Genomic DNA, 24764 nt, shown 5'->3' with positions numbered 1-24764 from the left:
AATGAAAGTACAACATATTTATTAAAAGATGGTTTTATTATAATTTAGGGACTCACAAAATTTGAATCAAATACTGTGAATATTATCAGATATGGTAGTTTTTCTATCAAGCACTGCTTAATACTTAAATAATAAATCACAAAAACACATGAAAAGTTGAGAAGCACAACATCATGGCTTACTGTTCATATCAGGAAAACTGCATCTCACACAAGTTAGGAATATGAAGTATGTTCTTTTCATTGTATATTTTTGTCCTCTTTTTCACTGGTGGGGATTGTTGGTCTTCATTGACTCTTTTTTTGCACTTTTCTGTCTTTTTTACATTTTATTTGTAAACACTTTGTAAAGATGTACATTTTAGGAAAGTTATTCTTGTATGCCATTGGTATGCTTTATTATGCTTTGGCGTTTAAGTTAAGTGTACTGTATTTTTTTAACTGCCTAGTTGTCATTGCTCAACAAAACAATGTATTGGAGGTAATAAATTCAGATTAAACTCATCTTCGTGTCTTTGTGTCTGTGAATATAAAAGAAGCTGTTGCTTAACATTCATCAGTATAATTATATTTCTGAGAAGCAATATCGTTTCCAGATCCTTTACTTAAATAAAAGTACTTTTAGTACCAGTCTAAAGTAAAATATCGTCAAGAAAAAGTACTCGCACACAAAAATAAGTGTTTGATGCAGAAGAATGGTAGGTCGAGAATTCATTTTTAAGCAGCAAATTTCAAATGTTTTATACAGGGCTTCATAAAGTGACAGTTTTCATTATGGGTAAATTTACTGATGGTTTTCTCAATAAATTGACAGTCTGTTTGGCGTATAAAACATGGAAATTGTGACAAATATACCGACAGAGGACACCTTTGAATTCAACTTGCACTGTAATTTCAGGCAAGGAAAAGCACCAAATTGTCACTTTTAAGAGGCTAAAACCATTAGATATTTGGAATTTTTGCACAAATAATATAGGCTCAATGATTAATCATTTATCCAAATAGTTTTAATTTTCTGCTGATCAATCAATTGACAAATATAAATGTGTATATGGTCTGGCAGTTCATCTTTAACGTCATACGTCAGAATCCTTACATGAAGACTGATGGTTAACTATAACAATACATCCAAAATGAAAATAACTGCAACATTTGCCATTGCAAGAGATAAAAACAAAAAACAAAGACTACAATAAACACTACAAGGAAGAAAAATAAAGGCAATAAAAATACATCTATATTGGAAAAAACAACATTATTGCGATAATCTTCCATATACTTTCTCAGTAGCTTGTCTCACACTTTTTATTTTTATTTTTATGCCATCATAAAATTCAGCAAATTGAAGGAGTGGAGCACCAGTGCGCACTAAACTACGCGCTGATGGAAAACTCAAGAAGAAGAATGAGGGGCGGGGCGGAAGTTGGAGGGCATTCTGGGAAATGCAGTTTAAAAGAAAGATGCACCAAAATGTTGTCGTTTTTAAAAAAAATCTAATTTGTTTAGGGAACTGGTTGACGTGAAACTTCATTACAGATTTAAAGTTAAAATGAATTCCTTGTTTTAAAGCCCTTCCGCTGTAAAACTCGGGATTTCTGATAAACGATCTTCTCGAAGCTTCGGGTTAACGCCGGTTTACCCAGAGTGCACCGCGCGGCTTCCTTTCTTCTCGGCTGTGTCGGTGTTCAAAATGTCTCTCCTGGAGGGTCCGTTAAACGTGCTCGGCCACAGAACGAGCGGCGAATCTGTTCGCTCTCAAAATGGTGAGTCTTCGCTGCTGCTTCGCTTTGTGTGCCGGAAACACTCGACGTTGTTCTCGTTGTTCGTGGCGGGCGGCGGGAAAACGGGTTCTTTTACAGCACGCGCTGCACGTGTGGCTTCGTGCTAATGCTACCGCTAACGTCCAAGACTTTAAGTTTCCCGCCTCGGTAGGAACATTTCAAAGCACATTAACGGCTTCTATTTTATTTTATTGTTTTTATATATAAAATGTGCATCTAACGCCAGCGGTGCACGTTGCGATGCTTCAGTACCGACCGGCCGGCCGTCTGAAGGTGTGGCCGGCCGGACACAATGACGACACGGAAAGAAGACACTTCACGATGAGGACACGCTCGCTGTCTTTTAAATGTCCTCCTTGTCTCTGCAGTCTTGGCTGCATCATCCATCGCCAACATCGTCAAGAGCTCCCTCGGACCCGTCGGCCTCGACAAGATGTTGGTGGACGACATTGGGGTGAGTTAGTTATTCATTCATTCACTCATTCATTCATTCATAATAACTGAACAGCTGGATGTTCAGGCGGTCTGATCACGTGTTGCAGGACGTGACCATCACCAACGACGGAGCCACCATCCTGAAGCTGCTGGAGGTGGAGCACCCGGCCGCCAAGGTCCTGTGTGAACTGGCTGAACTGCAGGACAAGGAGGTCGGAGACGGGACCACGTCTGTGGTGAGTCGGGTCGAAGTGTGCGCGACCTTTTCGTTTTGTTTTAATGCAGAGTGATTTCCAAAGTCCTGTTTTAGTACCGTGCATCCGCCTTGTCCCGGATGTGTGGCTATGCTAACAGGGGAGAGAAACTGTCCTTCATTTGTCTGAAGGGGTCGAGCAGCCTCATTTCTGCCACTCCTAATGAAACGATGGTACAGTGTGTGTCATCCACAACCTTTTGTATTCTGTGAATTGGGAAAATGAAGCAGGTTCCTAGTTTTAATCTTATATTTGTGTGTTTATTAGGTCATTCTTGCAGCAGAGTTGCTGAAGAGCGCAGATGAGCTGGTGAAGCAGAAGATTCACCCCACGTCGGTCATCAGTGGATATCGTCTGGCTTGCAAGTAAGACGCCGCCAACGATGGTGACGAATTACTCGATCCGGATCTGTTCCAGTTTCCCGGTTGGCTGACTTGTTCTTTTCTTCTAGAGAAGCCGTGCGCTACATCAACGAGAATCTCACAATCGGGACGGATGACCTCGGCAGAGAGTGTCTTATCAACGCAGCAAAGACCTCCATGTCTTCCAAAATCATTGGAATGTATCCTGGATATGTGAAGGAGTTGGCAGGAAATAAGTCCACCTTGTTGCATGCGGTGTTGACATTTTATATTTATTTGCATAAAGTTATTCTTTCTTGCGTTTATCTGCCTTGACCCCGAGCCTGCAGCGACTCAGACTTCTTTGCCAACATGGTGGTGGATGCTGCCTTAGCTGTGAAGTTTGTGGACAACAAGGGGGTGGCCAAATATCCCATCAACTCCGTTAACGTGCTGAAAGCCCACGGTCGCAGCCAGAAAGAGAGTTTCTTGGTCAATGGATATGCACTAAACTGCACAGTTGGTTCACAATGTATGTTTGTCACAAAGCCTTGAATTCAGACATTTTAAATGTGAGGATTTACACTTTATCTCCAGATATCGTAGTCTGATGCAACTCCCATTTAAATTTGCTGCCATGTCTTGCTGGTGGTGTGTGCAGTGATACGCGTGGGAGATAGTGAACTGGCTTTGAAAGGAAACTAGTTGCAGTGCTTTGTAAACTGTGGCATCGCCTTTGGCCTGACAATAAAACAACAGCTGGAATTACAACATTGAAACATTTCAGTGACTCTTAATCCCTCATACTGTTGTACAACACGGCGTACTTCATTTGGTTTTTTGTTACCTTTTGTATACTTCCAATGTTAACCGTGTATTGTGTCCGTCTAAAGGCATGGTGAAGCGTGTCGTTAATGCCAAGATTGCGTGCCTGGACTTCAGCCTGCAGAAGACTAAAATGAAGATGGGAGTCCAAGTCGTTATCAATGATCCAGAGAAGCTCGACCAGATCAGACAAAGGTGCATTATCGTACCTTTCTCTTCAGTATTTACACACACACACACACACACACACACACACACACACACACACACACACACACACACACACACACACACACATCTTTAAGACCCATCCCATTTAAATTTGCTGTGGTACTGAATCATTAGTTCACACAGTGATACGCGTGGGACAAAACATAAGCAGCCACAAGTCAAGGCGGCAGCTTCTGTCTGAGCTGCAGCACCACTGTTGTGTGCTGGACATTGTGCATTACACGTCTTTGTAATCATACTATTAAAATCATTTGCAGTTTGTTTGTGGCTTGACAACAAAGCTCTGTTTTATTTGACTCATTTTCAATATGTCTGCTAAAGTGGGCTGACTGTTTTAGTTTGGATTGTGGTGACTTTTATACTGTACCATACTTTGCTCCTGCTTTTGTATAGTCTCGCATAATTTAGCAGGACCTGTTAATTAATTACAGGAGATGAATTACAATATAGCTTTTGTGTTTGTTTGGTTCCAGAGAATCTGATATCACCAAGGAGAGAATCCAGAAGATTTTGGCATCAGGCGCAAATGTGATCCTGACCACCGGTGGCATCGATGACATGTGTCTGAAGTATTTTGTGGATGTAGGAGCCATGGCGGTGAGAAGGGTTCTCAAGAGGGACCTCAAACGCATCGCCAAGGCAACAGGAGGTAAGACGGAAGCACGCTGCTTATAGACAAAAAGGCTTGAAAGCCTGTGTATACATTTTAATGTCTTGGCAAAAACAATAAATACGTGTTTGACCTCAGCTGTGTTTGTCTGTTCTCAGCCACCATGTGTCCTTCTCTGACCAATCTGGAGGGCGAGGAGACCTTTGAGGTGACCATGCTCGGCCAGGCCGAGGAGGTCGTGCAGGACCGCGTCTGTGATGACGAGCTCATCCTTGTCAAAAAGTAAGATCTGCAACTATTGACATGTTTTCTACTGGTTCCATTAAATGTAAAACAATGATACAGATAATGAATTAATTCGTGCATCTCTTCTGTAGCTCTGGCAGCAGCTGTGCTCACTTTGTAACGTATTGGTCTGAATATAAGACACTTTATTTTTGTGGAAATTCCTGCAGACCGTCTTATGTTCAAGGACTATTCAATCATGTGTTTACGCCATCAGATATTCTTTTTGAATGGAGAGTTTCAGTGTAAAAGAAAGAAGATGCAGCTAAGTTTAAAAAATATATTTTTTGTCTGAAATGAAATGTGAGTTTTTAATGTATGGACATATTTCAACTTTATATGAGAAAAAAGACTTCAATGATGAGGACCCTCTTCTCTTTGGATTAATTGTATACCAGAAAAACAATTCAAACAGGACAAATGTTAGTTTGTCCTTTTTCTTAAAAAACATTACAGGAAAAGGATGGGTTGTCTTATGTTTATTCTGTATTTGGGCCAATACGGTCCCCTAACTGGGATTTAAAGTCTTTCAAATGCTGATACACTCTGGTGCATGTTAACCGTACAGTTACTGAATTCTGCCACCTTGTCATCCCCTCAGTACCAAAGCACGCACGTCGGCCTCCATCATTTTGCGCGGCGCCAACGACTTCATGTGTGACGAGATGGAGCGTTCGCTGCACGATGCTCTCTGTGTGGTCAAGAGGGTGCTGGAGTCCAAGTCTGTTGTGCCTGGTGGAGGTGCGGTGGAGGCAGCTCTGTCAATTTACCTGGAAAACTATGCTACCAGCATGGTGAGATTTCAACTGAGAAACTGTCAAGTTTGCAGCTGTTGGACATTTTTGTGTTTGGTGTTTTCTTTTTGAAAGCAAATCCTCCCAGATGAAATTTAACTCGTCACTTTAAAAAAAAAAAAAATCTCTTCAGGGCTCCAGAGAGCAGCTGGCTATTGCAGAGTTTGCTCGGTCTCTCCTCGTCATCCCCAAGACGCTGGCTGTGAACGCAGCACAGGACTCCACTGACCTGGTAGCCAAGCTCCGGGCCTTCCACAACGAGGCTCAGGTCAACCCCGAACGCAAGAATCTCAAGTGGTGAGTGTTTGCGTCAGTGCAGACATGAAGCTGTAGTGTCTGTTTACCTAAGACCCTTCAGGTCTGTCCACTCAGTAAATGGAAATGTAAGTTGCTTTTCCTAAGGTTTGAGTCGATACTCACCTTTTTAGTTTTCTGCTAAATGAAATGGTAGAAATTAAGTGGTAGAACATGTAAACACAATATCCCTGGTTCATTGTTAGTTGCGCCTCTGAATTCAGCCTCGTTTTGCTGCCATCTGTGTAACTCTAAAATGGAGGCAAAGTGCTTCAAAACAATGCAGGAATTTAGAGCAGATTTGTTTTGTTAAGATCAGAGCTGTATTAAGTGAAGACACTCGTTTGTTCAAGTTCTACTTTGTCTTAACTGCATTTACTCAATTTTCCCTCCGTCCTGTAGGATTGGTCTCGACTTGGTGAACGGCAAACCCAGAGACAACCGTCAAGCCGGTGTGTACGAACCCACCATGGTTAAAACAAAGAGCCTCAAGTTCGCCACGGAGGCAGCCATCACCATCCTCCGCATCGACGACCTCATCAAACTGTACCCAGAGCAGAAAGAGGGCGGCCAGTCCTACAGAGATGCCGTCGAATCTGGATCTCTGGAGGGTTAAAACGCTGCAACTGGTCCCGATAGGTTCGATGTCTGTATTTATACATAGGGAGCTCTTTCATGGCTGTTGCCCTTCGTGTAGGTTTACACTTTGCCTGTTTACTGTTCTCCCACTCGCCGCCGCTTCTAGAGGAACTGCAAGTGATTTTGTGTTGACACTTAATAAAGCTCCAATGGTTGTAAATGACCCTTGATTTGTTAATTCACATTGACTGGCTGTGAGTATTGTGAAGTCCAAAAAGGTTTTATGGTTTATAATTCTTTTTAATGACATGTCCAACAGCTCGATGATTGGAAACATGTTCATGTACAGGAAGCACTGGGTTTGAGAAGGTTAGCAAACTTCCCTTTATGGCACTTAGCTGTGTTTACAGTGTTTACAGGCTGTTGTCTGCACAATTGACCAGACTCCATTTATTTTACACAGGAAGCTGTTGGAAGATTTAGCGCAAGTTTATCTAACAATCATCAGTAAATTACACCACAAGTTAAAAGGTATGTTCTACAGAGAAGGTCGCACGTCTTCACGCTGGCCACTAAAAGCTCGTCTTTCCAGTTAAGTTAGTGTTTCACCTCTTTCAGCTTAGAAGTAACTGAAAGCAGCTGTTTGTTTTTTTTAAAGAAAAACCTTCTTAATCATCTTCCTGCCAACAACTACTACCTGCAGTATGGAGTCAGTTTAGTACGTCTGTTACCGGGTAACACAAATATGAAATTACTGGTTCATGTTTTAGCCATCAGCATACACTATTAAAATGTTTGCAGAGCTAAAAACCTGAGGAAGGTTGAATTTAAGTTCACAGTGAGAATGGCAAGATACTGCTGGACAACATCACAACAAACACTCACTTTTACCTCCAGCACAGTGATCGCAGGAAGCCGTGTAAACTTTAGCTTTCACATCTCACCCTGCGGTGTAAACAATCATTTGTTTTGTATCCCTTAACCATTAAACAAAAAAAAAAAGATTAAGTGCAATCTGTTAAGCAGCATCAGGTTTTCATCTCACACCCTCTCTACACACATGGCGATCCCCATCCCTCCTCCGATGCAGAGTGATGCCACTCCCTTGTGTTTTCCGGTCCTCTGGAGGGCGTGCAGCAGCGTCACCAGCACCCTGCAGCCAGACATACCGATGGGATGTCCCAGAGAAATGGCCCCGCCGCTCACGTTCACCTGACGACAGGATCAAAAACATTTTGTCATCACAGTAAAGCTTAAATGTCCTGGCAATCATGTACACGTCGACTCGGAGGCCACTTTGCTTTGTGTCTCTGACACTTTTGCGAGATAAAAACTTGATATCAAAAAGCACAACATGTTACAATTAATAAATTACTTTGTCTTGATCCAGGCCGAGCTCCTTGACCACAGCGATGGACTGTGCGGAAAATGCTTCATTGATCTCGAATAAGTCGACCTGATCCAGCTGCCAGCCTGCTTTCTCAACCTGAGATGGTAAAAGGCATAAATGAAATGAACTAAAAAGAAAACCGAGGTTTTGTTTTCAGGTATTGCATTTTATCGATGAGTCCTTACCGCTTTCCTGATGGCTGGTATTGGCCCAGTTCCCATAATCGAAGGGTCAAGGCCGGCTTGAGCCCACGATACGATTCTGGCCATTGGTTTCACGCCGCGCCTTACCGCCTCTGATTGGCTCATTAGTACGGTCGCTGCTGCTCCGTCATTTATACCTGCAAAAAAGATAACAGCAGCTTTAAATATCAGTCATTTGACGAGTGAGAAATCATCCTCTCGATGTACGTCACGGTTCGTAAGCGGCTGTAGAACCTGAAGCGTTTCCAGCGGTGACGGTGCCGCTGCCGTCTTTGATGAAGCAGGGTCTGAGTTTGGACATGCCGTCCATGTTACTGCCGTGTCGAGGAAACTCATCCGCCTTCACTTCCACTGGACCTGAAGGTGACAGAAGCCCGTCAGCGCCGTTTGAACACCAAAGACAGACGAGGCGTTTTTAACTTGTGGAGAATAGAAAATCGGTTCATAAATCACTGACTTGCCTTTTCTGGACGGCACCGTGACGGGGACAATCTCCTGATCGAAATGTCCCGCTTTCTGTGCAGTCTCTGTTTTGTTCTGAGACCGGACAGCAAAGCGGTCCTGCTCCTCTCGACCGACACCCCACTGCTTCGCCACATTCTCAGCTGAAAAAGATTCAGAAATACTCACAATACTCACAATACAGCATCCGGCTGCTGTGTGAAACGATCAAACAGACCCAGACCTGTGATTCCCATGTGGTAGCCGTGGAAGGCGTCTGTCAGGCCGTCAGCCACCATCGAGTCCTGCAGGGAGGCATCGCCCATCTTCACTCCTGCTCTCATTTGCACTGTGTGAGGGGCCTGAGCAAACCGAGAAGAACAGTTGGGACCTCTTGTCATCTACAATCCTCCACAAAGTCATTCACCGACGGGCATCGTGATCATTTTGCTCACATCTGCAGCAATTAGCCGACGTACTCGGGTCCTATCTGATCAAATGAGTGAACAATAAAGCCCCGCCCTTCTTCTAATAGGCTTTTAAAGCAGACGTACTCTTTTATCCGTCTGATCACTAATCGTTTTTTCTCATCCCGTTTCCTACCCTGCTCATGCTCTCCATGCCTCCTGCCACCACCACCGCCGACTCTCCAACCTGGATGGACTGAGCTCCCAGACACACGGCCTTCAGCCCCGAGCCACAAACCATCTGGCAGCTCCAGGCCGGCACCGCGTAGGGGATACCTGCCCCGACGCTGGCCTGCCGTGCCGGGTTCTGCCCGTGACCTGAAAGACAGAAAATGAAAAACTGCAATGAGAGAATATTGTAAAAGAGGGGTCGAATCAAGCTGATGTTGCCCAACAACTAACGTGAACGCAGGACCGCTGTCCTTGTTTCATCCCAATCATTTCCAGAACTTTTACCTGCAGTTAGGACGTGTCCCAGGATAACCTCGGAGACCTCCTCTGGTTTCACCCCAGCCCACTTCAGGACGTCCTTGATCACCACTGAACATAGGTCATGAAGAGGCACCGCCGACAGAGTGCCGTTCAAGGACCCTTTGTAAAAATGGCAAGTTATTATAGTACGGACAAAACATATATATATTTAGACCAACAGCTTACTGGAGTGCATCAAACTGTAAAGAGAAAAACATATTTTAGAAAATGTTGTTTTCTTGCTGTTAGTTTTAGTGCCTACAAAAATGATTGTATCTCCATACAAAGGGGTGTCGATGCCCAAAAGTCACTCAAAATGTCTTCAACACAGCCAATTCATTTTGGACTCCAACTCGTTAGACGTGATGAATTTGACCGTTGTATCATTGCGCCTACAGATTTTATATTATTGCTCGGAAAGAACTGAATTTGGGTGGATTTGGAGGTTTCGCTGTTTTTCTTAGTTCTGATCAGAGTTTAGCAAAAGTGGTTTAAAATGTATCCCGATTTAAAATGAAGCGTTGCTCTGTTACACACTTAAATAAAGGGTATAAAAAAACACAGATTCAACTTTAACACATCTTGGAGAAGAAACTCGCCCAACGGATGTGACGCGTTGCAGGTAGCCAGTGGGAGCGCGCTCGCGCATCGTGGCACTATGAACAGCCAGCCAATCAGTGGGCTCAGAATACTCCGGACGCAGGGAGTGAACCAATCACAGCTCTGCAAGGAACCCAGCGTGTTTTCATTGAAGGGCGACAACCACGGACAAATTAAAAACGACAAATTCACCTGCAAAGGCAGCTCGCGCGAGTACAAACGTGCACAATTAAAAACGTTAATAACTACGTATTATTTATTTCCGGTCCAACTAATTTGACAGCAGCCAGTTAGTATATATATTAAAAATATATATATCAATATATTTAACTTTACCAATTGGTGTCCGTGCAGCAGAAACGATGACAACCGGTTCGGTGTTCATGTCGACAGACGGATGTTTGCAGCTGAAGGTCCAGGCTTCAGAGGGCTGCTCCTGCCTGTCCGCTGCACTGAGCTCTGTTGACACTGCGTGGATGTCGAAATGTTAGTTGCACAAGTGTGACTGGTAGAAACCACAGCGCCACCGTGCGTTTTGGGAGGACGATTGGTGATTCAAGAAAAACAACATTTTGGCATTCGAGTTTAATTTAACCAATCCCATTTAACGTGTTATAGTACAACACGTTAAATTTGACAAGCTGGTAAGACTGGTAAGAGTACTGCACAATGAAAAAGCGAGGTTGCCTTACAAAAAAATGTCATTTATTCAATAAAACACCAAAACAAACAAAATGTGAATGTTTTTACCATTTGTGACTCATTATATTAGTGATCATTTTCAGGCACATTCACCCCAAAACACATTTTGAGTTCCATATACTGTTGGAAAGAGGTTCTTAGCTTTCTAAAGACACCGCAATATTGGTGCAGGGGCATATCAGTGCTGCAGAGTCCACGAGCACCCTTTGACAAACTCCCCCTCCCAGAATGGCTTACTGTTTTTAGGGATTTTGTGGGATATCACAAAGCTGGTCTTCAAAATAAAAGCACTGCAGCTTTAGTCCATGCAAGAGGTAAAATTAGAAAATATGTTTATTTTGTAATTTCCAATCAACCTCACACGGGCCAGTCAGAATCAACCAAAGGGCCACATATAACAGTTATATAAACAGTGTATCACATTTTATGATATGTTTATTGTACATTTTGTTTAATTTTCCACATTATGATTGCTAAAAAAAATATATATATATATATATAAATTTTTTCCAGTGCCTTATGATCTGGACAACCAGAAAATTGCACTTAAATTTATGCACATTAGTTGGGACAAAATACTTTCCATATTTTGTATACACGTAGGCCTATTCAGCCTTCTCCTTGTGCTATTGTAATGCATTATTTTCCTCCTGGGACAAACAGATTCATCTTAATATCACTCAAATTAGGTTTTTTAAAATTCACATATCTGTATTGTAGGTCACATAAGTATTGGTTATTAATTGTATATGTCATTTTTCATAATACTTCTAAGATAAATGTTGAATTCTTATTTTCTTTAAAAAAAATATTCAAGACCTGGTTTGTAGATTTAGTCGGGTAAATATGATAGGCCTTTTAATGTTTAAGCTTCCGCTAACCCAGCCGATTTTATATTTATGTCGAGTAGCAATGACTTTTCAAACTAATGTATTGATGGCTAGTAGAAATGCTTTTCACTCTATAGTATTAAAATCTTTATTGGTATTTGGTCAGTACATGAAAAGGACTGAAGTCAGAATAATATGAACATCGCATATGAACTACTCACAATTTAACAGAATCTTTTGAACAGAATTTTTTGTCAATGAAAAATTAAAACTGCACTAAAAAATAAAGGCCAACATCTAAAAAGGACCTTGAATATTGCGAAGCTACTGTAATTCAGTGATCTTACTGACATTTGACAATGAGTTACAACACCAGATGCCTGATTTCAGTGGAAAGAGCTCAAACAAGAACAGCATAGATTTGCTCAAATAATCGTCAGAATGAAACGTACTAGTTTTAAATCATACATCCAGGCAATTTAAATCTAACATTGACCCATTCCTGTTATATCCCCGTTTAGCAACACAAATGTGACAGAGGCATCACGATAGGCAGGGGGAGGAGGGTGAAAACAAAACATCTTGGGACAGCAGTGCTGTGTTACAGACTATGCATTTGTTGCCAGGTTTGTATATTGTATAAAAAAAAAAGAAAAAAAAGAAGACGGTACATGTTAAAGTACATTACAAAACTGCACTGTCGCTCGTGTTGGAGTCCAGGCCGTTCTGAGAGTGCCGTGACCCTGCAGTCCTGGTGCCCTTGGTCACCAGGGCAGCCTTGTCCTCATGGGGGTCGGTGGTGGAGTCTGTGTCATTCGAGTGCTGAGTCAATGATGTCTCGCTGCCTGTCGGTGAGTCCACGCTCTCATACCCTGCACTCAGCTGGCTCCCGAAACCCACAGGTCCTCCAACTCTCCCCGCAGCAGTCTGACTCCCTGGCGCCTCTTCTGAGTGGTTGGAGAGTTTGGTCTCAGCTTCACCGGGGCTGGAGACCACAGGGGACATGGGAAAGTCTTCCTCAGTGCTGCTAACCTCCCGGTACAGGCTGGGTGTAGTGGTCTCGCTTCTCTGGGATGAGTTGCCATTGCTTGGACCGTTGGAGACCCTCCCGAAGTCGTTGCCCATGGGTTCAGAGGGTGCGGTCGCCTGCTCGGGCTGAGTGGCCGGTTCAGCGGATGAGCTGGAAGCAGTGGGTGAAGTCCTGCTCGGTCCAGCTCCGGCCAAAGCCCCCTGAGACTGAGTGAGCTGCTGACGCGAATCTTTTAACTGCTGCTGCAGGACAAGGATGGTGCTCTGCATCCCCTCTACCTCCTCATCTAGCTGGATGATAAAGTCATTCAACTCTGGGAGTGACAATTCAGGAACAAAGAACAAAGTCAAACATTAACTCCAAACGTAACAACATCAAAGATGAACATTTGACAGGCGGTCAAACTTCGCCAGGCTGTGCGATGTGGATGTTTTGTCATATTCTCACCATCTTGACTGCTCTTAAGCTCCTCGCTGTACTTCTTCTGAAGGGCCAGCTCAGCCTCCAGCTGGGCGATGCGTCCCTGGGACAGCTGCCGACCCAACTCCTGGTTTTCCTGAATCAGCATTCGACACTTGGCCATCAGTTTCTTCCCTGTTTGGCTGCAAGGGGAAACAAGTCTCACATCACACAGTGAACCAGGAGACAAACACCTCAGGCAAAGAGATGCCATTGATCTGTTCCAATTGCCTGGCCCACTTCCCCATTTACCAAAGGTCAACACAAACCTGGTTGTCCCTAAAGGACTCGGGTCACAACACAAGTTGAATTAAATCTATGAAGACTCCAACGCAATATAAAAATAATCAGGAACCCAGTGACACACATCTGTCCTGAACGATCACATGCAAATTAATTCATGTAAAGGATCAAAAATACAAAATTACTTTTTTCTTTTAGTTAAATGATTAAAAAGTTATAAATTGATGGTCTTCACTGTTGCTCAAACTCAAAACAAGCTGCCTAATCCTACATTTCTATGGACCCACTGCATCCCTTTGTATACTAACTTAAGTCACCAGGTTGCGTATGAAAGAAAAGTGAGCATTTTAGAAATAAAAGTAGCAACTCTCGTCGCTACCAAAATTTCAATCTTAAATACTCTTGCTGCATCACAGGGTGTGAAGAACAAGCAGTCTGAAAAGTGGAAGAGAGCAGAGTAATAGTTGAATGACCAGCTACAAGAAAACCTACAATTCAAATACCAACCATTAACTATGAGTAACAAAAAGGATACGTGCACTGCGGGACCAGGCACAGGGTTTGAGTGTCACCACTTTAAACACAGAAAGCAAGTGTTTCAACAGTAAAATCAAATAGCTCAACAATGCTGCTTTCTCAACTTTGCGACAGGTCAAGAAATCGTGCAACAGTCCAGCACACCTCTTCATTTTACATTAGCAATTATTGCGGCTTTCAAATAGTCCCTACTCAAGAAGCCAAATTTGCACACAAAAGAAATATACATTATTTAAAAGCATATTTAACTGCCATCCATTTAGTGTGTAAAGGCCTACGGATGTCATCCGGCCAGAGGACACTGAAGTATTAACAGTTATGGCACAAAACTCAGCAGCTATATCCTATAATAGCAGAAGAAGTCTTGGTGATAATGGGGCTTTTAAAATAGATCAGAAAGCTCACAAAAACTGGAGGGCATTCCTACTCGTCATTAAAATGTCATCATGCATTTACATCAATTAGTTAATTGCATCTCCTGCAATTCTCCTCCATTACTAGTTATAATAAGTTATAATAACCATTAATTTCTGCAGTGCTTGGAAGAAAAGTGCTTTAAGCTTCTCAAATATACACTGCTTGCCCAAATCTCAGCATCTCACTTTAGTGAAACATCTGGGTATAAATTTGTTTGTAGACAGTAAGAACAAAACAAACTCCAGGAGGGATTCATTGTGTAAACAGTAACTAAAGATGTGCGCTACACAGGTGAGAACGGAAAGTCATTGGCGTAAATGGCTGAGGGAGAGATTGTGTAGTCAATCACAAAAATACACAGAAATACAATAAATACATTCTCATCAACTCATAACATGACTTGTTAAAGACATTTGCATTCACAACTTCAAAACAGGACTCAAGTGCACCTACAGCAGTGTGTTTCAGGATCTGAGAAGTTAAGCAACGCTTAATTATTAAATTAAAACAAGAATAAAAGTGTATACAATGAGGGCCAATCAGGCTTCTTGATTCACACACACTGCAGTAAGTGTTTGTTTCAGAGAAACAAGATAAAGATCAAATTAAATGCCAATAAAAATAAACAAGTCACAAAATAAAACATGTAAATACACTCTACCGTGTGTAGGCCCATGCTCAAAGACACAGGCGACCGGACCCTCATGCCTGAACCATGGTCCTCTGTGGACCGAGGACCGGGCTGCTCCGCTCACAGTCTTAATTTTCTAGTGTCTCTTCCCTCCCAAAGTCTTACTTTTAAATCCTAGAAACTTTCCTCATGTTACTGGAATGTATCTAGACTGTCCAAAAAGTCCTTACATTTTTCAGGCACACTAGCAGGTATTTGTGTGGCGTAATCCACAGTTAAATGTCTTTATAAAGCAAGTATTGGAATTGTCTTTAAAATGTTCAATTGCTGTTTTAGGCTAGGGATGCTCCCTGCCTGACTCAACCTCCACCATAACCCCCCTATTTAATTTGTGAACTGTCTGGTTTGAGCTGAGGGGGCGGGGAGGGCATATCCATGTCGGGAAGTGAGTGACCACCTCTTCAGGAACAGTCCGGACTCCTTCAGGCCCTTGGACGGTGAGGGGATACAAGGGGAGAGAGCTGAAACACAAGTGTCACCTGACCATACTGTCTTTTCTCTTTAGGTTATGTGATATGTAGCTGGCACAGTGCAAGAGTACAAAAACCGTTTTGTTCTGCAGTGACTGGCTTTCTGTAAAGTCTGAGTCTCGTGGTGAGTACAGCATTTGTCAGCCTTCCCCCCCACCATTGTTCCTGCATGCCTGCAGTGAGAGTGAGGGTGGGGGGCGTGAGGAAGTCTTGACTTTTTTGAGGGGGGAGTTATTTTGATTGTCTTTACCTATCAGGTGTAAATTTCCAGGCACTCAGTTCATTTTGGGCCTGCTCCAGTTTGTCTTTAGTCTGTTCCAGTTCAGCCTTCATTTTGAGGAAAAACAAGTTGATGGCTGGGTCCACCATGGACGACCGGAGTTGGGCCGCACTCGGCTGCTGGACTTGCTTGAGGTACTGGATCTGGGTCTGCAGGGCAAGACAAACATGTGTTAGTGAGGGTAAGATAAAAACATGTTTTATGATTGATTTCAGTATTTGTATTTTCCTCTAAAATCTACAAAATTCAGGGATAAATTAAAGTGATCTGATGTGAATATTAATTCTGAATCGCAGGACATGGAGATTACTAACGATAAGGGCTCAAGAAATTTCTGGATGTTGCCTTTTCAGTTAATATAATCAGTCAGTCGGATGGATAATTCAACTTTTTTTTATTAGGAGTAATCCTGTGTTTCATTCCAAGAGATTAAAAAAAAAAAAAAAATCCAGCTACTGTTTTGATGTTCTCCTTTCATGGGAGTAATTCAAAATGAACCATACTCACCTGCAAAAAGTCAAATTCATAATGACCTCAAACTTCCCCTGAATTGATTTGAATACATTTGAATTAAAAAGGTCAGAGGTCCAACAAATACGTCTTTAAAACTACCAACTTAGCGTTTGAGCAATTTAGCTGAAAAATTGTGCTCTTTGCATTACAGATCAGATATTTAAAGTAAACTGACTGCAGGAAATTTAAAAGCTTTTGAACCTGGCTGTGTGTGTTGAGCTTACCTCAGCTGCTTTGTAAGAATGGCATGTGCTGTCATTAAGCCACTGGTTGATCAATTTAGCTGTCAGAGGATGCCCATCTTGACACCATTTACCTTTGGCCTACTTTCCATGATCCTGAATGTCTGACTGAATGACAAGGTGTAACACCGCGCTGGAACAATGTCACTCGATTCACAGACAGAAAATTGGACTATTTCAGGTCTGATACACGACTGCTCGTTCAAGTGAAACATTTGATGAGACGCAGTTGCTTGCACTTTGCAATTTTGTATAATTATATTCAGAATACATTCAGGAGTTTTTGTAACTAAGCTTGTCTATAATAAAAAAATAAAATAGAAATAAATAATAATAGCAAAGCGCAATACATTATTACTAATTCATAAGGGTTTACTGAAAAGCATCAACGACTATAGGGAAACTATGAACTCCATCATGCTTCCCAAAGTCCCCGAGGCACCAACAACTCTGTCAGAAGCCTTCAACATCAATAAGGACGACTTCAAACACTCTTGAGACGACTAAAGACTGAATTCCCCATAATCACGTCAAAAGCATTAAGAAAGCAGATAAATAAATACGTACTGTGCACTCTTGCATTTCCTGCTCCTTGGTGGCAAGTCGCATGACCAAGATGTTCTCCCTGCGTGCAGACTCTTGCTGCTGCTGCTTGAGCTTTTCCTCCGACTCTTTCAGCCCAGGCACATCGTTGGCTAAGACGGCGAAGAGGGACAGAGAATCAGAGGCATCAGATGTGCAAAACACAAGTGACGATTGTAGTCAGAGGAAATCCTGACCACGTCATATTGGATTATATTTATGCAACAGATGTACTTACAACATAGCTCTGCATATTTAGCCTCCAGGACCTGGATATATGCTTCATGTTGTTTCCACCTAAGGAGAGCAGATTGTGCGTTAACAGCGTAAACCTAAATATACTGAACGTTCACACGATGTAATGAATCACCAACAGCAGAGCTGCTATCTACCTTGTACACAACTCCTCTCTGGTCAGGGTCTTCATGTCAGACTCACTGAGGCGAACCTGTGAGGGGAAAAAAACAAAAAAACAAGGACTAGTTAGATAAAGAAGCTCATTTACATATTTGGACATGTGATCCGTAAACTGTCTGAACTAGAAAAGACACTCACCTTCTTGGGAAGAGGCTCCTCGTTGGTCATCGTGAGCTGCAGAAGGAAACACGAAAGAAAACAATCAGCAATTGAGTCCAGCTTGATGTCGTGTGCTGCATCATCTCTGTAAAATATGACATGTATGACAGCTCAGCTGAAGGCGGCGACTTCTGACTAACTAATGACGACGAGGGTGCGAGGCGACTAGTTAGCTGCCTGGTCGGTTAAATCAAAAGTTAACGTGACCAGTTGCGAGGAGCTGCCGAGCCCAACGTTAGCTGGTGGCAGGTCGCAGCGAGGGAGAGGAAATAAGCTCACCGAGATTAATCTCTCGGCTGCTAATAACATTTAGCATCCGCTGGCAAAATAAAGAGAGACTACGGAAGTCCGGTGTTGGACCTTGAAGGTTTTCTCTCTGCTCAGCCCGGCAGCATGTAATTCTTGGCTGTGTTTTCAGCTCCTTGTTATCACAAAATGGCGGTGAAGGAAATGACTCCCTCCCTTGCGCTCCTTTTCCTGAAACTAGCGGGCTCTTGGCTGCAGATGTCAGGCCTTCAGCCTTCAAAACACTCACCAGAGGCGTTTCTTTCGACGTTTCTGGAACCTCCCGGCTTCGCTGAGTCTTTAAAATACGAGAAAGTACAACTTCGTCAACCGATTTGCAGTGAATTTATAAGTAGTAGTGTCGTTTCGGCGTGGCCACCATCATCTTCCTCCCCGACGGCGGTAGAATGGCTCTGGATGCGCCGCACTCACCGCGCTGCAGCAGAGCGCCGCCGAAGATAGGGACGGCGGGCAGACGGCTGACTCCGCGCCGATTTCAGAATCCTGAAACGGGGCTGCAGCGCACAAGAGCTCCTTTGAAAAAAAAAAAAAAAAAAAAAGATCAAATTACAAGTTATACAACAAATTAGTCTTTTATTTCTATGATTTTTTTTTTTTTTTTGGTATTTGGCTCGCTGTCGTTTCTATTACTTTTGTCATATTACATTTCAGACGTGAAATACTACAATGTGTGAAACAAAAGTTGGTGCTTAAAACAATTAATATATAAATTAATTAATTGAAAAATAAAAATTCCTAATGATGTTGACAATCAATCAAGTAGTGCTATTCTTAATAATCAAATATTTCCTTGTTGCCTAGATACATTTGTGTGGTTATACAATACTTCCAGGCGCATCAGCGGTGAGGATTCAAATGCAAGATGGAGATTTTTGCATATTTTCATGCTGCAGGAAATGAGTGATAATATTCTGTATTTGTCCAATGCATACTGAAAAATGTGTTTGTTTTTTTTATTTTTACCTGAGTGATCCACTTGCCGAACATAGACGATCTCAGACATTGCCTCTGATGTGATGGAGAAAAGATGCACGTGACTCCTTGCTTTTAGTCTTTTATAATTATGCCAAATTGTTCAACTTACTTGTGCAAATTATTTACAAATATTATGATTATATTACGTTTAATTATGCATTATTTATTTGACCATAACTCGGCATGCTTCGAAATGGAAACATAACATATTGCCTAATAAATAGACACGTTGTAAGTACATTATTTATAACACAACATGCAAACAATTCCACCACTCACGTGATGTGATGCACCTTTATTAAGGCCAAGGAAAGTGACCAAAAGGGTTAGTCGAAACATTATATATATGGAGGGGGGGGATAAATACATAATATAATGTTTAAATATATTCTAGTATATCGCGATTCCTTTGTAAAATGCTTCGTTATGTGTTGTCTGTCAGTATCTCTGTAATGAGTGGTGGTTTCGCTCGTCGCCGTGTATGTTTTGGTAGTTCCTGCGCACCTCGTGAACACCCCCATTTGATGATGATGATGGTACGGTCCGGCCGCCCCGTCAACATTTCAAGGGCAGCGATCAGCCTGCGCGCGCTGCTGTCTCCCCGTCGACCAGCACCATGAACATGCTTTGCAGAGTTGGGCAGCTTCGCAGGTAAAAAACCGGTGTCAACCTCCCATTTAGAGGCAATACTCGGAAGCTCAGAGGGAAGGAGGACAGCTGAGTCCTGCCGGTCCGTGACCGTGTGACAGTTGTTCATTGGGAGCTCACAGTGAGTTAGCCAGGATGCTAAGTTAGTTTAGCAGCTCGGCTCCTGGCTTGTGTTGGATCATTTTAAAGCTTGGTCATCTTCTGGGTGTAGTTGGAAGCTGAAAGTCGTCATAATTTGGGCAATTTTTTTTGTTTTTTTTTCATGCACAGCATTTTTCAGCAGCCTAATGAGTTCATAGTTCACAGCTACAAACACCCAGAATCACCACTGGACGTTTAGGTCGCTGCAAGCCAGCTGATCAAACTGGTGTAACTTAAACCGATGAACCTCCCTGTGCCAGGCTACTGTGGTTAGTGTATACCGACTTCCCCTGCTCGTTGACCACCTGACTAAAGCTGTGAGCTGTTTCTTTGCTTCTCTCCAGGTGTGCAGCCAGCCTCAGCCAGGTTATAAGTCAGACAGCTGCATCAAGGCAGAAGCACACTCTCCCTGACCTGACGTACGACTATGGTGCCCTGGAGCCCCACATCAGTGCAGAGATCATGCAGCTGCACCACAGCAAGCATCATGCCACATACGTCAACAACCTCAACGTCACAGAGGAGAAATATCAGGAGGCGCTGGCAAAGGGTACAAACACAGAGTGACATGATGTCGTCGTCTGACTGATTGAAAACGAAGACTCAGAAACGGTTACCTGCATCCAGCTGTAATTTAATGTTGACAGTTGGGACGTGGTTTTAACTTTTCAGACAAATACAAAACTCTGCAACTAATGCAGGTCTCAAAGTCTGACGGACACTGATCCCCCCCTGCATGTATTTGAATTGTATTTTAGGAGATGTGACGGCACAGGTTGCCCTCCAGGCTGCTCTGAAATTTAATGGAGGAGGCCACATTAACCACACCATCTTCTGGACTAACCTGTCTCCTAACGGTGGAGGCGAGCCGCAAGGTGAGGAGGAAACACGTACACAAAACTTTATCCAGCTTATCTTCTCCTATTTTCTTTCCTGCACCGGACCTACTTGATAGATCTGTGTTTAAAGGGAAGTGGATATGGGTGTCAAATTTATCAGGAGTCCAGGAATATTAACCGAGTGGATGTTGTTCCTGTTTTCTAACAGGTTTGCCCCAAAAACATACAAATGTGGTATCTTGAAGGTCATTGTTTTTTTTAATTGTCTGATCTGATGTTGCTTTTATATTTTGTCTGGATGCCTTTTAAATATTTATATAAAGAACTTTGAATTGCCTTGTTGTTGAAATTCACTTGGTTTGCCTCATCTTATTTGATCTCACTGCCCTCTAATGGTAAAGACAGGCTACGGCTGCCCTAAGAAACAATAAGGGAAATCCACAATGTTTTGTTAATGTCCTGAAATATGTTTGTTTCTTTAGCTATTCATAAAGCACTTTTGCAGTATAGCCTTTACTTTACAGATGTTGTTGTAAGTATGTATTAACTGTGCAAGTAAATGTGACTGCTGTTGACGTGTACCATTGCACCCATCATCTTGCAGGGGAGCTAATGGAGGCCATCAAGCGGGACTTTGGCTCCCTCCAGAAGATGAAGGAGAAGATGTCTGCAGCTACAGTGGCAGTGCAGGGCTCAGGCTGGGGCTGGCTGGGTTTTGACAAGGACAGTGGACGACTTCGCATTGCTGCTTGTGCCAACCAGGATCCACTGCAGGGGACAACAGGTCAGTTGAAAGCAGGTTTGAGGTAGAGATGAGACTTGACCTTCTTTCTCCAGTATGCCATGAATAACCCCTCCCCCCTCATACCCTTCCCCCTTCCCCTACCCTCACCCTAAATACTGCCCATTTTCAAATGCCACTTATAAAACAGAACCACCAAAGTATTGTTTTCCTGTTTTTGGCCCTCAGGTCTCATTCCGCTCCTCGGTATTGACGTATGGGAACATGCCTACTATCTTCAGTACAAGAATGTGCGACCCGACTATGTTAAAGCTATCTGGAATGTAATCAACTGGGAGAACGTGGGTGAGCGTCTTCACACTGCCAAAAAGTAGAAGCTAATGATCAAACATCCCCTACAACCCTTTTCCCTGTGACCTCGATCAAATAGTAGTTGCAAATAAATCCGGCTTACACAGACATTTCAAACCTTCAGATTGTCAGTGACCGCAAAGTTGATTAGATTGTCTTTAAAACACTTTCTTTTTTGGTGCCGATTACATTGTGTATCCGGGACATTCATAGGTTGAAGCAAACTTACTTTACGTTATTTGCAAGTGCTGTTTATCTCAGGTCTGTTCCCAACGACCAGACTCTTTTCAAAGCGCACAAAAAATGGCCACCATTTAACATCAAAGCTGGCTTTTGTTATTCACACCCAAATAATTTATCCTGTACCCAGTGTCGGATAACCACAGTGTATATTCACTGAGCTAAATACAGACTGTGTTTTTGATGTATTATAATAAAATTATAAGATTTCAATTTGACAATCTTGAGTCTTCTTTCTTCAGTTTCTATATGTAAGAGATGACAATGCTATAAGATGGTTATGTTGTTAGAAGAGCATGGTGAAAGAGAAAGGTGTGTGTGTGTGTGTGGGGGGGGGGGGGATATTTTTCTGTTCAGTTTAAATCTTTCTGGCCCCACTCGAGGACAGTAGAGATCCCTGCTATTGAAGTTCCTCTCCTCGCAAATATCAAACCCTCTAAAAAAAAGCCTTAAAACGTAATCCTTTGCCTTCATTCAGTAACCTGAATTGAATACATTTGCAAACTCTCCGACTCCACCCGCCCCTCCACCATTCACCTGCAGCCCAAAGATATAGAAAGCGCCATCCCCCAAATAAACAGGATTGGTTCCTTTGCTTTGAGACATACAAAATCCTGTCAGACTTTCACTGCAGTTCCAACACAGAAGTGCTCAGCCGTGATATTGACTGCTTATTTCCCTCATGATTTATCTTGAAGCATTTAAAGAACACATGAACAAGGATAAACTTGACTTTAAGTGGATAGGACCTTTTTAAGTGTTTTATACAAGTCATGGAATCTCAAGAAATAGCTTCAGAGGCATAGTATGTGTTTGTTTTTGTTTTTAGTTTTTTTTTTATTATTGTATTTGGATAAGGAATGCAAGTAAATCAGAGCCTGAGAACCAAGTCCACTTCAGAGTTTTCCTTTTGGCTGTAATTGTTCATTTTTATCTCATGGTGCCATATTAAGGCTATCAATATTTGTTTTTTGTACTATTTTAGAGCCATTTGTAAAACTGTTTCTAAAGCTCAGCCAAGATGGCTTCAGTCCCATAAAAAGATTTAAATCTCTAGAAAAATAGTGCTCACTGAGAAACCATCTCCCATCTGATAAAGTCAACTCTGATTAACAAGATGTGCAAACACTTTGGAAGACATTAAATACTATCATAGGCATCTACTGTCCAGCACTGTAACCAAGATGGCTTAAACCTCATCAGACTTAAAATAGTTTTTGGTTGACCAGTGAACTCTGGTTTGATCTGCTGTGCTCCACTTTGTTTTCACTGCATTACCAGAAGAGGGCAGTGTTTCCTAAGGTTTTCTGCTGTGGTTGCTGACGGTCTCTTTGCAAGAAACTTAATAATCAAGTGTATTTAACTAATAACTGCATGAGAAATAGCACATACAGCAGTGAATCATATTTTGGGACTTTTTTAAAACTTAGTTATTTACTTACTTGGCTCCTCATCTCGCGGTAGATTTTTAAAGGGCACTGATGTCTGTGACTTTTGAGTTTGTTATATCGTCAGAAAAGGAGGTTAACGTCAACGTGCATAACATCAAGGACAAGTTTACTGTATTTATACAAATGGCTTTCAGCTGGTTGGTCTCGTGTCATCCAAGTGTTTCGTCTCTTCCTGTCAGGGATTCAGACTGACCACTTTCTCTGTGGCAATGTCACATTTCAGAGATCTCTTCCTTTTCCTGGCGCTGCGGTCATGATGTAGAGGAGCTCGTTTTCAGTGGATGTTGTGGATTTAAACACATGTTAACCAGACTCAAATCTTGAGACTGGAATCGGCGCCCGTTTTGGTTTAACTGAATTAGCTGTAATTTTGGAAGGAATGAGATAACTGGATGAAGTTACTGTATGAATCAGTAAAAATTAAAACATCATTTAAAGTATTTTGAGTTAAGCTCTTTACAAATGAATCAGGGATTTATTACATATTGGCGTAGCTCAACTCTATCGTTACATGGACAGTAATGGCTCAATCTGACCTACCGGTCTGTTGGGGTTGATCATGCATATTAAATTACTTCTGATTCTGGACCCAACGACAAAGAACGGCATCAACTTTATAAGAGCAAAAATTACAAGCAGACAAACTTGAGTATTTTCGTTTGTGAGACATTGCCAGCCTTTAAAAACAGAAGTCTCCCCATTTATAAGATGATGGCTTGTCTAAATGTGGCCTACTTTTGCTCTGTAAAAACTCAGGCGTGCCAAAATGTATTTTCCTCGTCTACAACTCGTAAAAACGATGGAAGACGCTTAGCATAGTTTTTTTAACCTCTGGAAGGGAAGAGAGGAAAATACTGGGCAAATGTCTCAGTCACTGAGTTTAAGTCCTTTCTGAAATTTGTCTTTCTTCTTGACCTCTCTATCTCCTTTTCATTGTAGTGTTTGTTTCCTAAAAACTACAAATAAAATTCTAGTTTATTAGAAAAATCTGAGACCGAGATGTACAGACGCAAATAGTTTGGTTGTGTATCCCCTTTTTTATCAGACGATATCTTAATATCTTCGATGTGCACACATGTTGATTGGTTTTAGGAAGAATTACAAACTTTCTCTGTTTTGTTTAGCTTCTTTCAAACAGATACACCTACTTCATAGGAAATACAAACTCAGCTGTTGCTATGGTTTGTCAGTTTCACATAAGAATGCAATGAGACTCACATGTGGTTTTGTTTCGTATCCTGATTTTCAGTGTCAGGGCATATGTGGTGGAGGTGCGTGCCCATCCTGTACTTTTCACCGATTTTTATATTATAGCCTTTCTTTACCGCACATACAAATTTAGACTTTCTCTTCCTTAATACTGTTAATGTTGTCACACATTTCCAGCAAAAAATCTCAGTGGCCAAGCGAGAGAGAAACATAGAAACCTTCAAAACCAAGAACAAACTCAGCATTTTTCTTTGCCTCTGAAGATTTGTTGGGTTTTTGAACACAGAAAC

The 24764-nt window shown here is 42.1% G+C and overlaps 4 protein-coding genes across 4 annotated transcripts; 2 read left to right on the top strand and 2 right to left on the bottom strand.

The window, feature by feature from the left end:
* Window positions 1–1651: 1651 nt before the first annotated feature.
* On the top strand, window positions 1652–6670 carry tcp1 (t-complex 1). Its single transcript, XM_069720140.1, has 12 exons — window positions 1652–1762; window positions 2149–2234; window positions 2323–2451; window positions 2737–2834; window positions 2921–3031; window positions 3161–3342; window positions 3704–3830; window positions 4340–4515; window positions 4635–4758; window positions 5363–5555; window positions 5689–5852; window positions 6252–6670. Exons 1-12 carry the CDS (start codon window positions 1690–1692, stop codon window positions 6463–6465), a joined length of 1677 nt encoding a protein of 558 aa, XP_069576241.1. The 5' UTR covers window positions 1652–1689; the 3' UTR covers window positions 6466–6670.
* A 37-nt stretch (window positions 6671–6707) lies between these two features.
* Window positions 6708–10485, bottom strand: acat2 (acetyl-CoA acetyltransferase 2). The gene is made up of 9 exons (XM_069720141.1): window positions 10337–10485; window positions 9386–9520; window positions 9066–9247; window positions 8707–8824; window positions 8483–8626; window positions 8256–8378; window positions 8004–8158; window positions 7804–7914; window positions 6708–7640 (listed from the first exon to the last, which is right to left on the bottom strand). Exons 1-9 carry the CDS (start codon window positions 10383–10385, stop codon window positions 7470–7472), a joined length of 1188 nt encoding a protein of 395 aa, XP_069576242.1. The 5' UTR covers window positions 10386–10485; the 3' UTR covers window positions 6708–7469.
* Window positions 10486–11666: 1181 nt separating this feature from the next.
* wtap (WT1 associated protein) lies at window positions 11667–18299 on the bottom strand. The gene is made up of 8 exons (XM_069720145.1): window positions 18108–18299; window positions 17552–17587; window positions 17389–17444; window positions 17235–17293; window positions 16982–17109; window positions 15630–15808; window positions 13010–13164; window positions 11667–12875 (listed from the first exon to the last, which is right to left on the bottom strand). Exons 2-8 carry the CDS (start codon window positions 17579–17581, stop codon window positions 12217–12219), a joined length of 1266 nt encoding a protein of 421 aa, XP_069576246.1. The 5' UTR covers window positions 17582–17587; window positions 18108–18299; the 3' UTR covers window positions 11667–12216.
* A 1111-nt stretch (window positions 18300–19410) lies between these two features.
* sod2 (superoxide dismutase 2, mitochondrial) lies at window positions 19411–22035 on the top strand. The gene is made up of 5 exons (XM_069720147.1): window positions 19411–19504; window positions 19987–20192; window positions 20401–20517; window positions 21086–21265; window positions 21452–22035. The coding sequence occupies exons 1-5, from the start codon at window positions 19470–19472 to the stop codon at window positions 21595–21597; spliced, it is 684 nt and encodes a 227-aa protein (XP_069576248.1). The 5' UTR covers window positions 19411–19469; the 3' UTR covers window positions 21598–22035.
* Window positions 22036–24764: the final 2729 nt, after the last annotated feature.

This window comes from Brachyistius frenatus, unplaced genomic scaffold (genome assembly GCF_029030835.1).
Source record: "Brachyistius frenatus isolate BFR_SWC_R1_liver_20210118 unplaced genomic scaffold, ASM2903083v1 Contig_235, whole genome shotgun sequence".
Taxonomy (NCBI): domain Eukaryota; kingdom Metazoa; phylum Chordata; class Actinopteri; family Embiotocidae; genus Brachyistius; species Brachyistius frenatus.
This window is presented reverse-complemented; position numbering and strand designations above follow the sequence as displayed.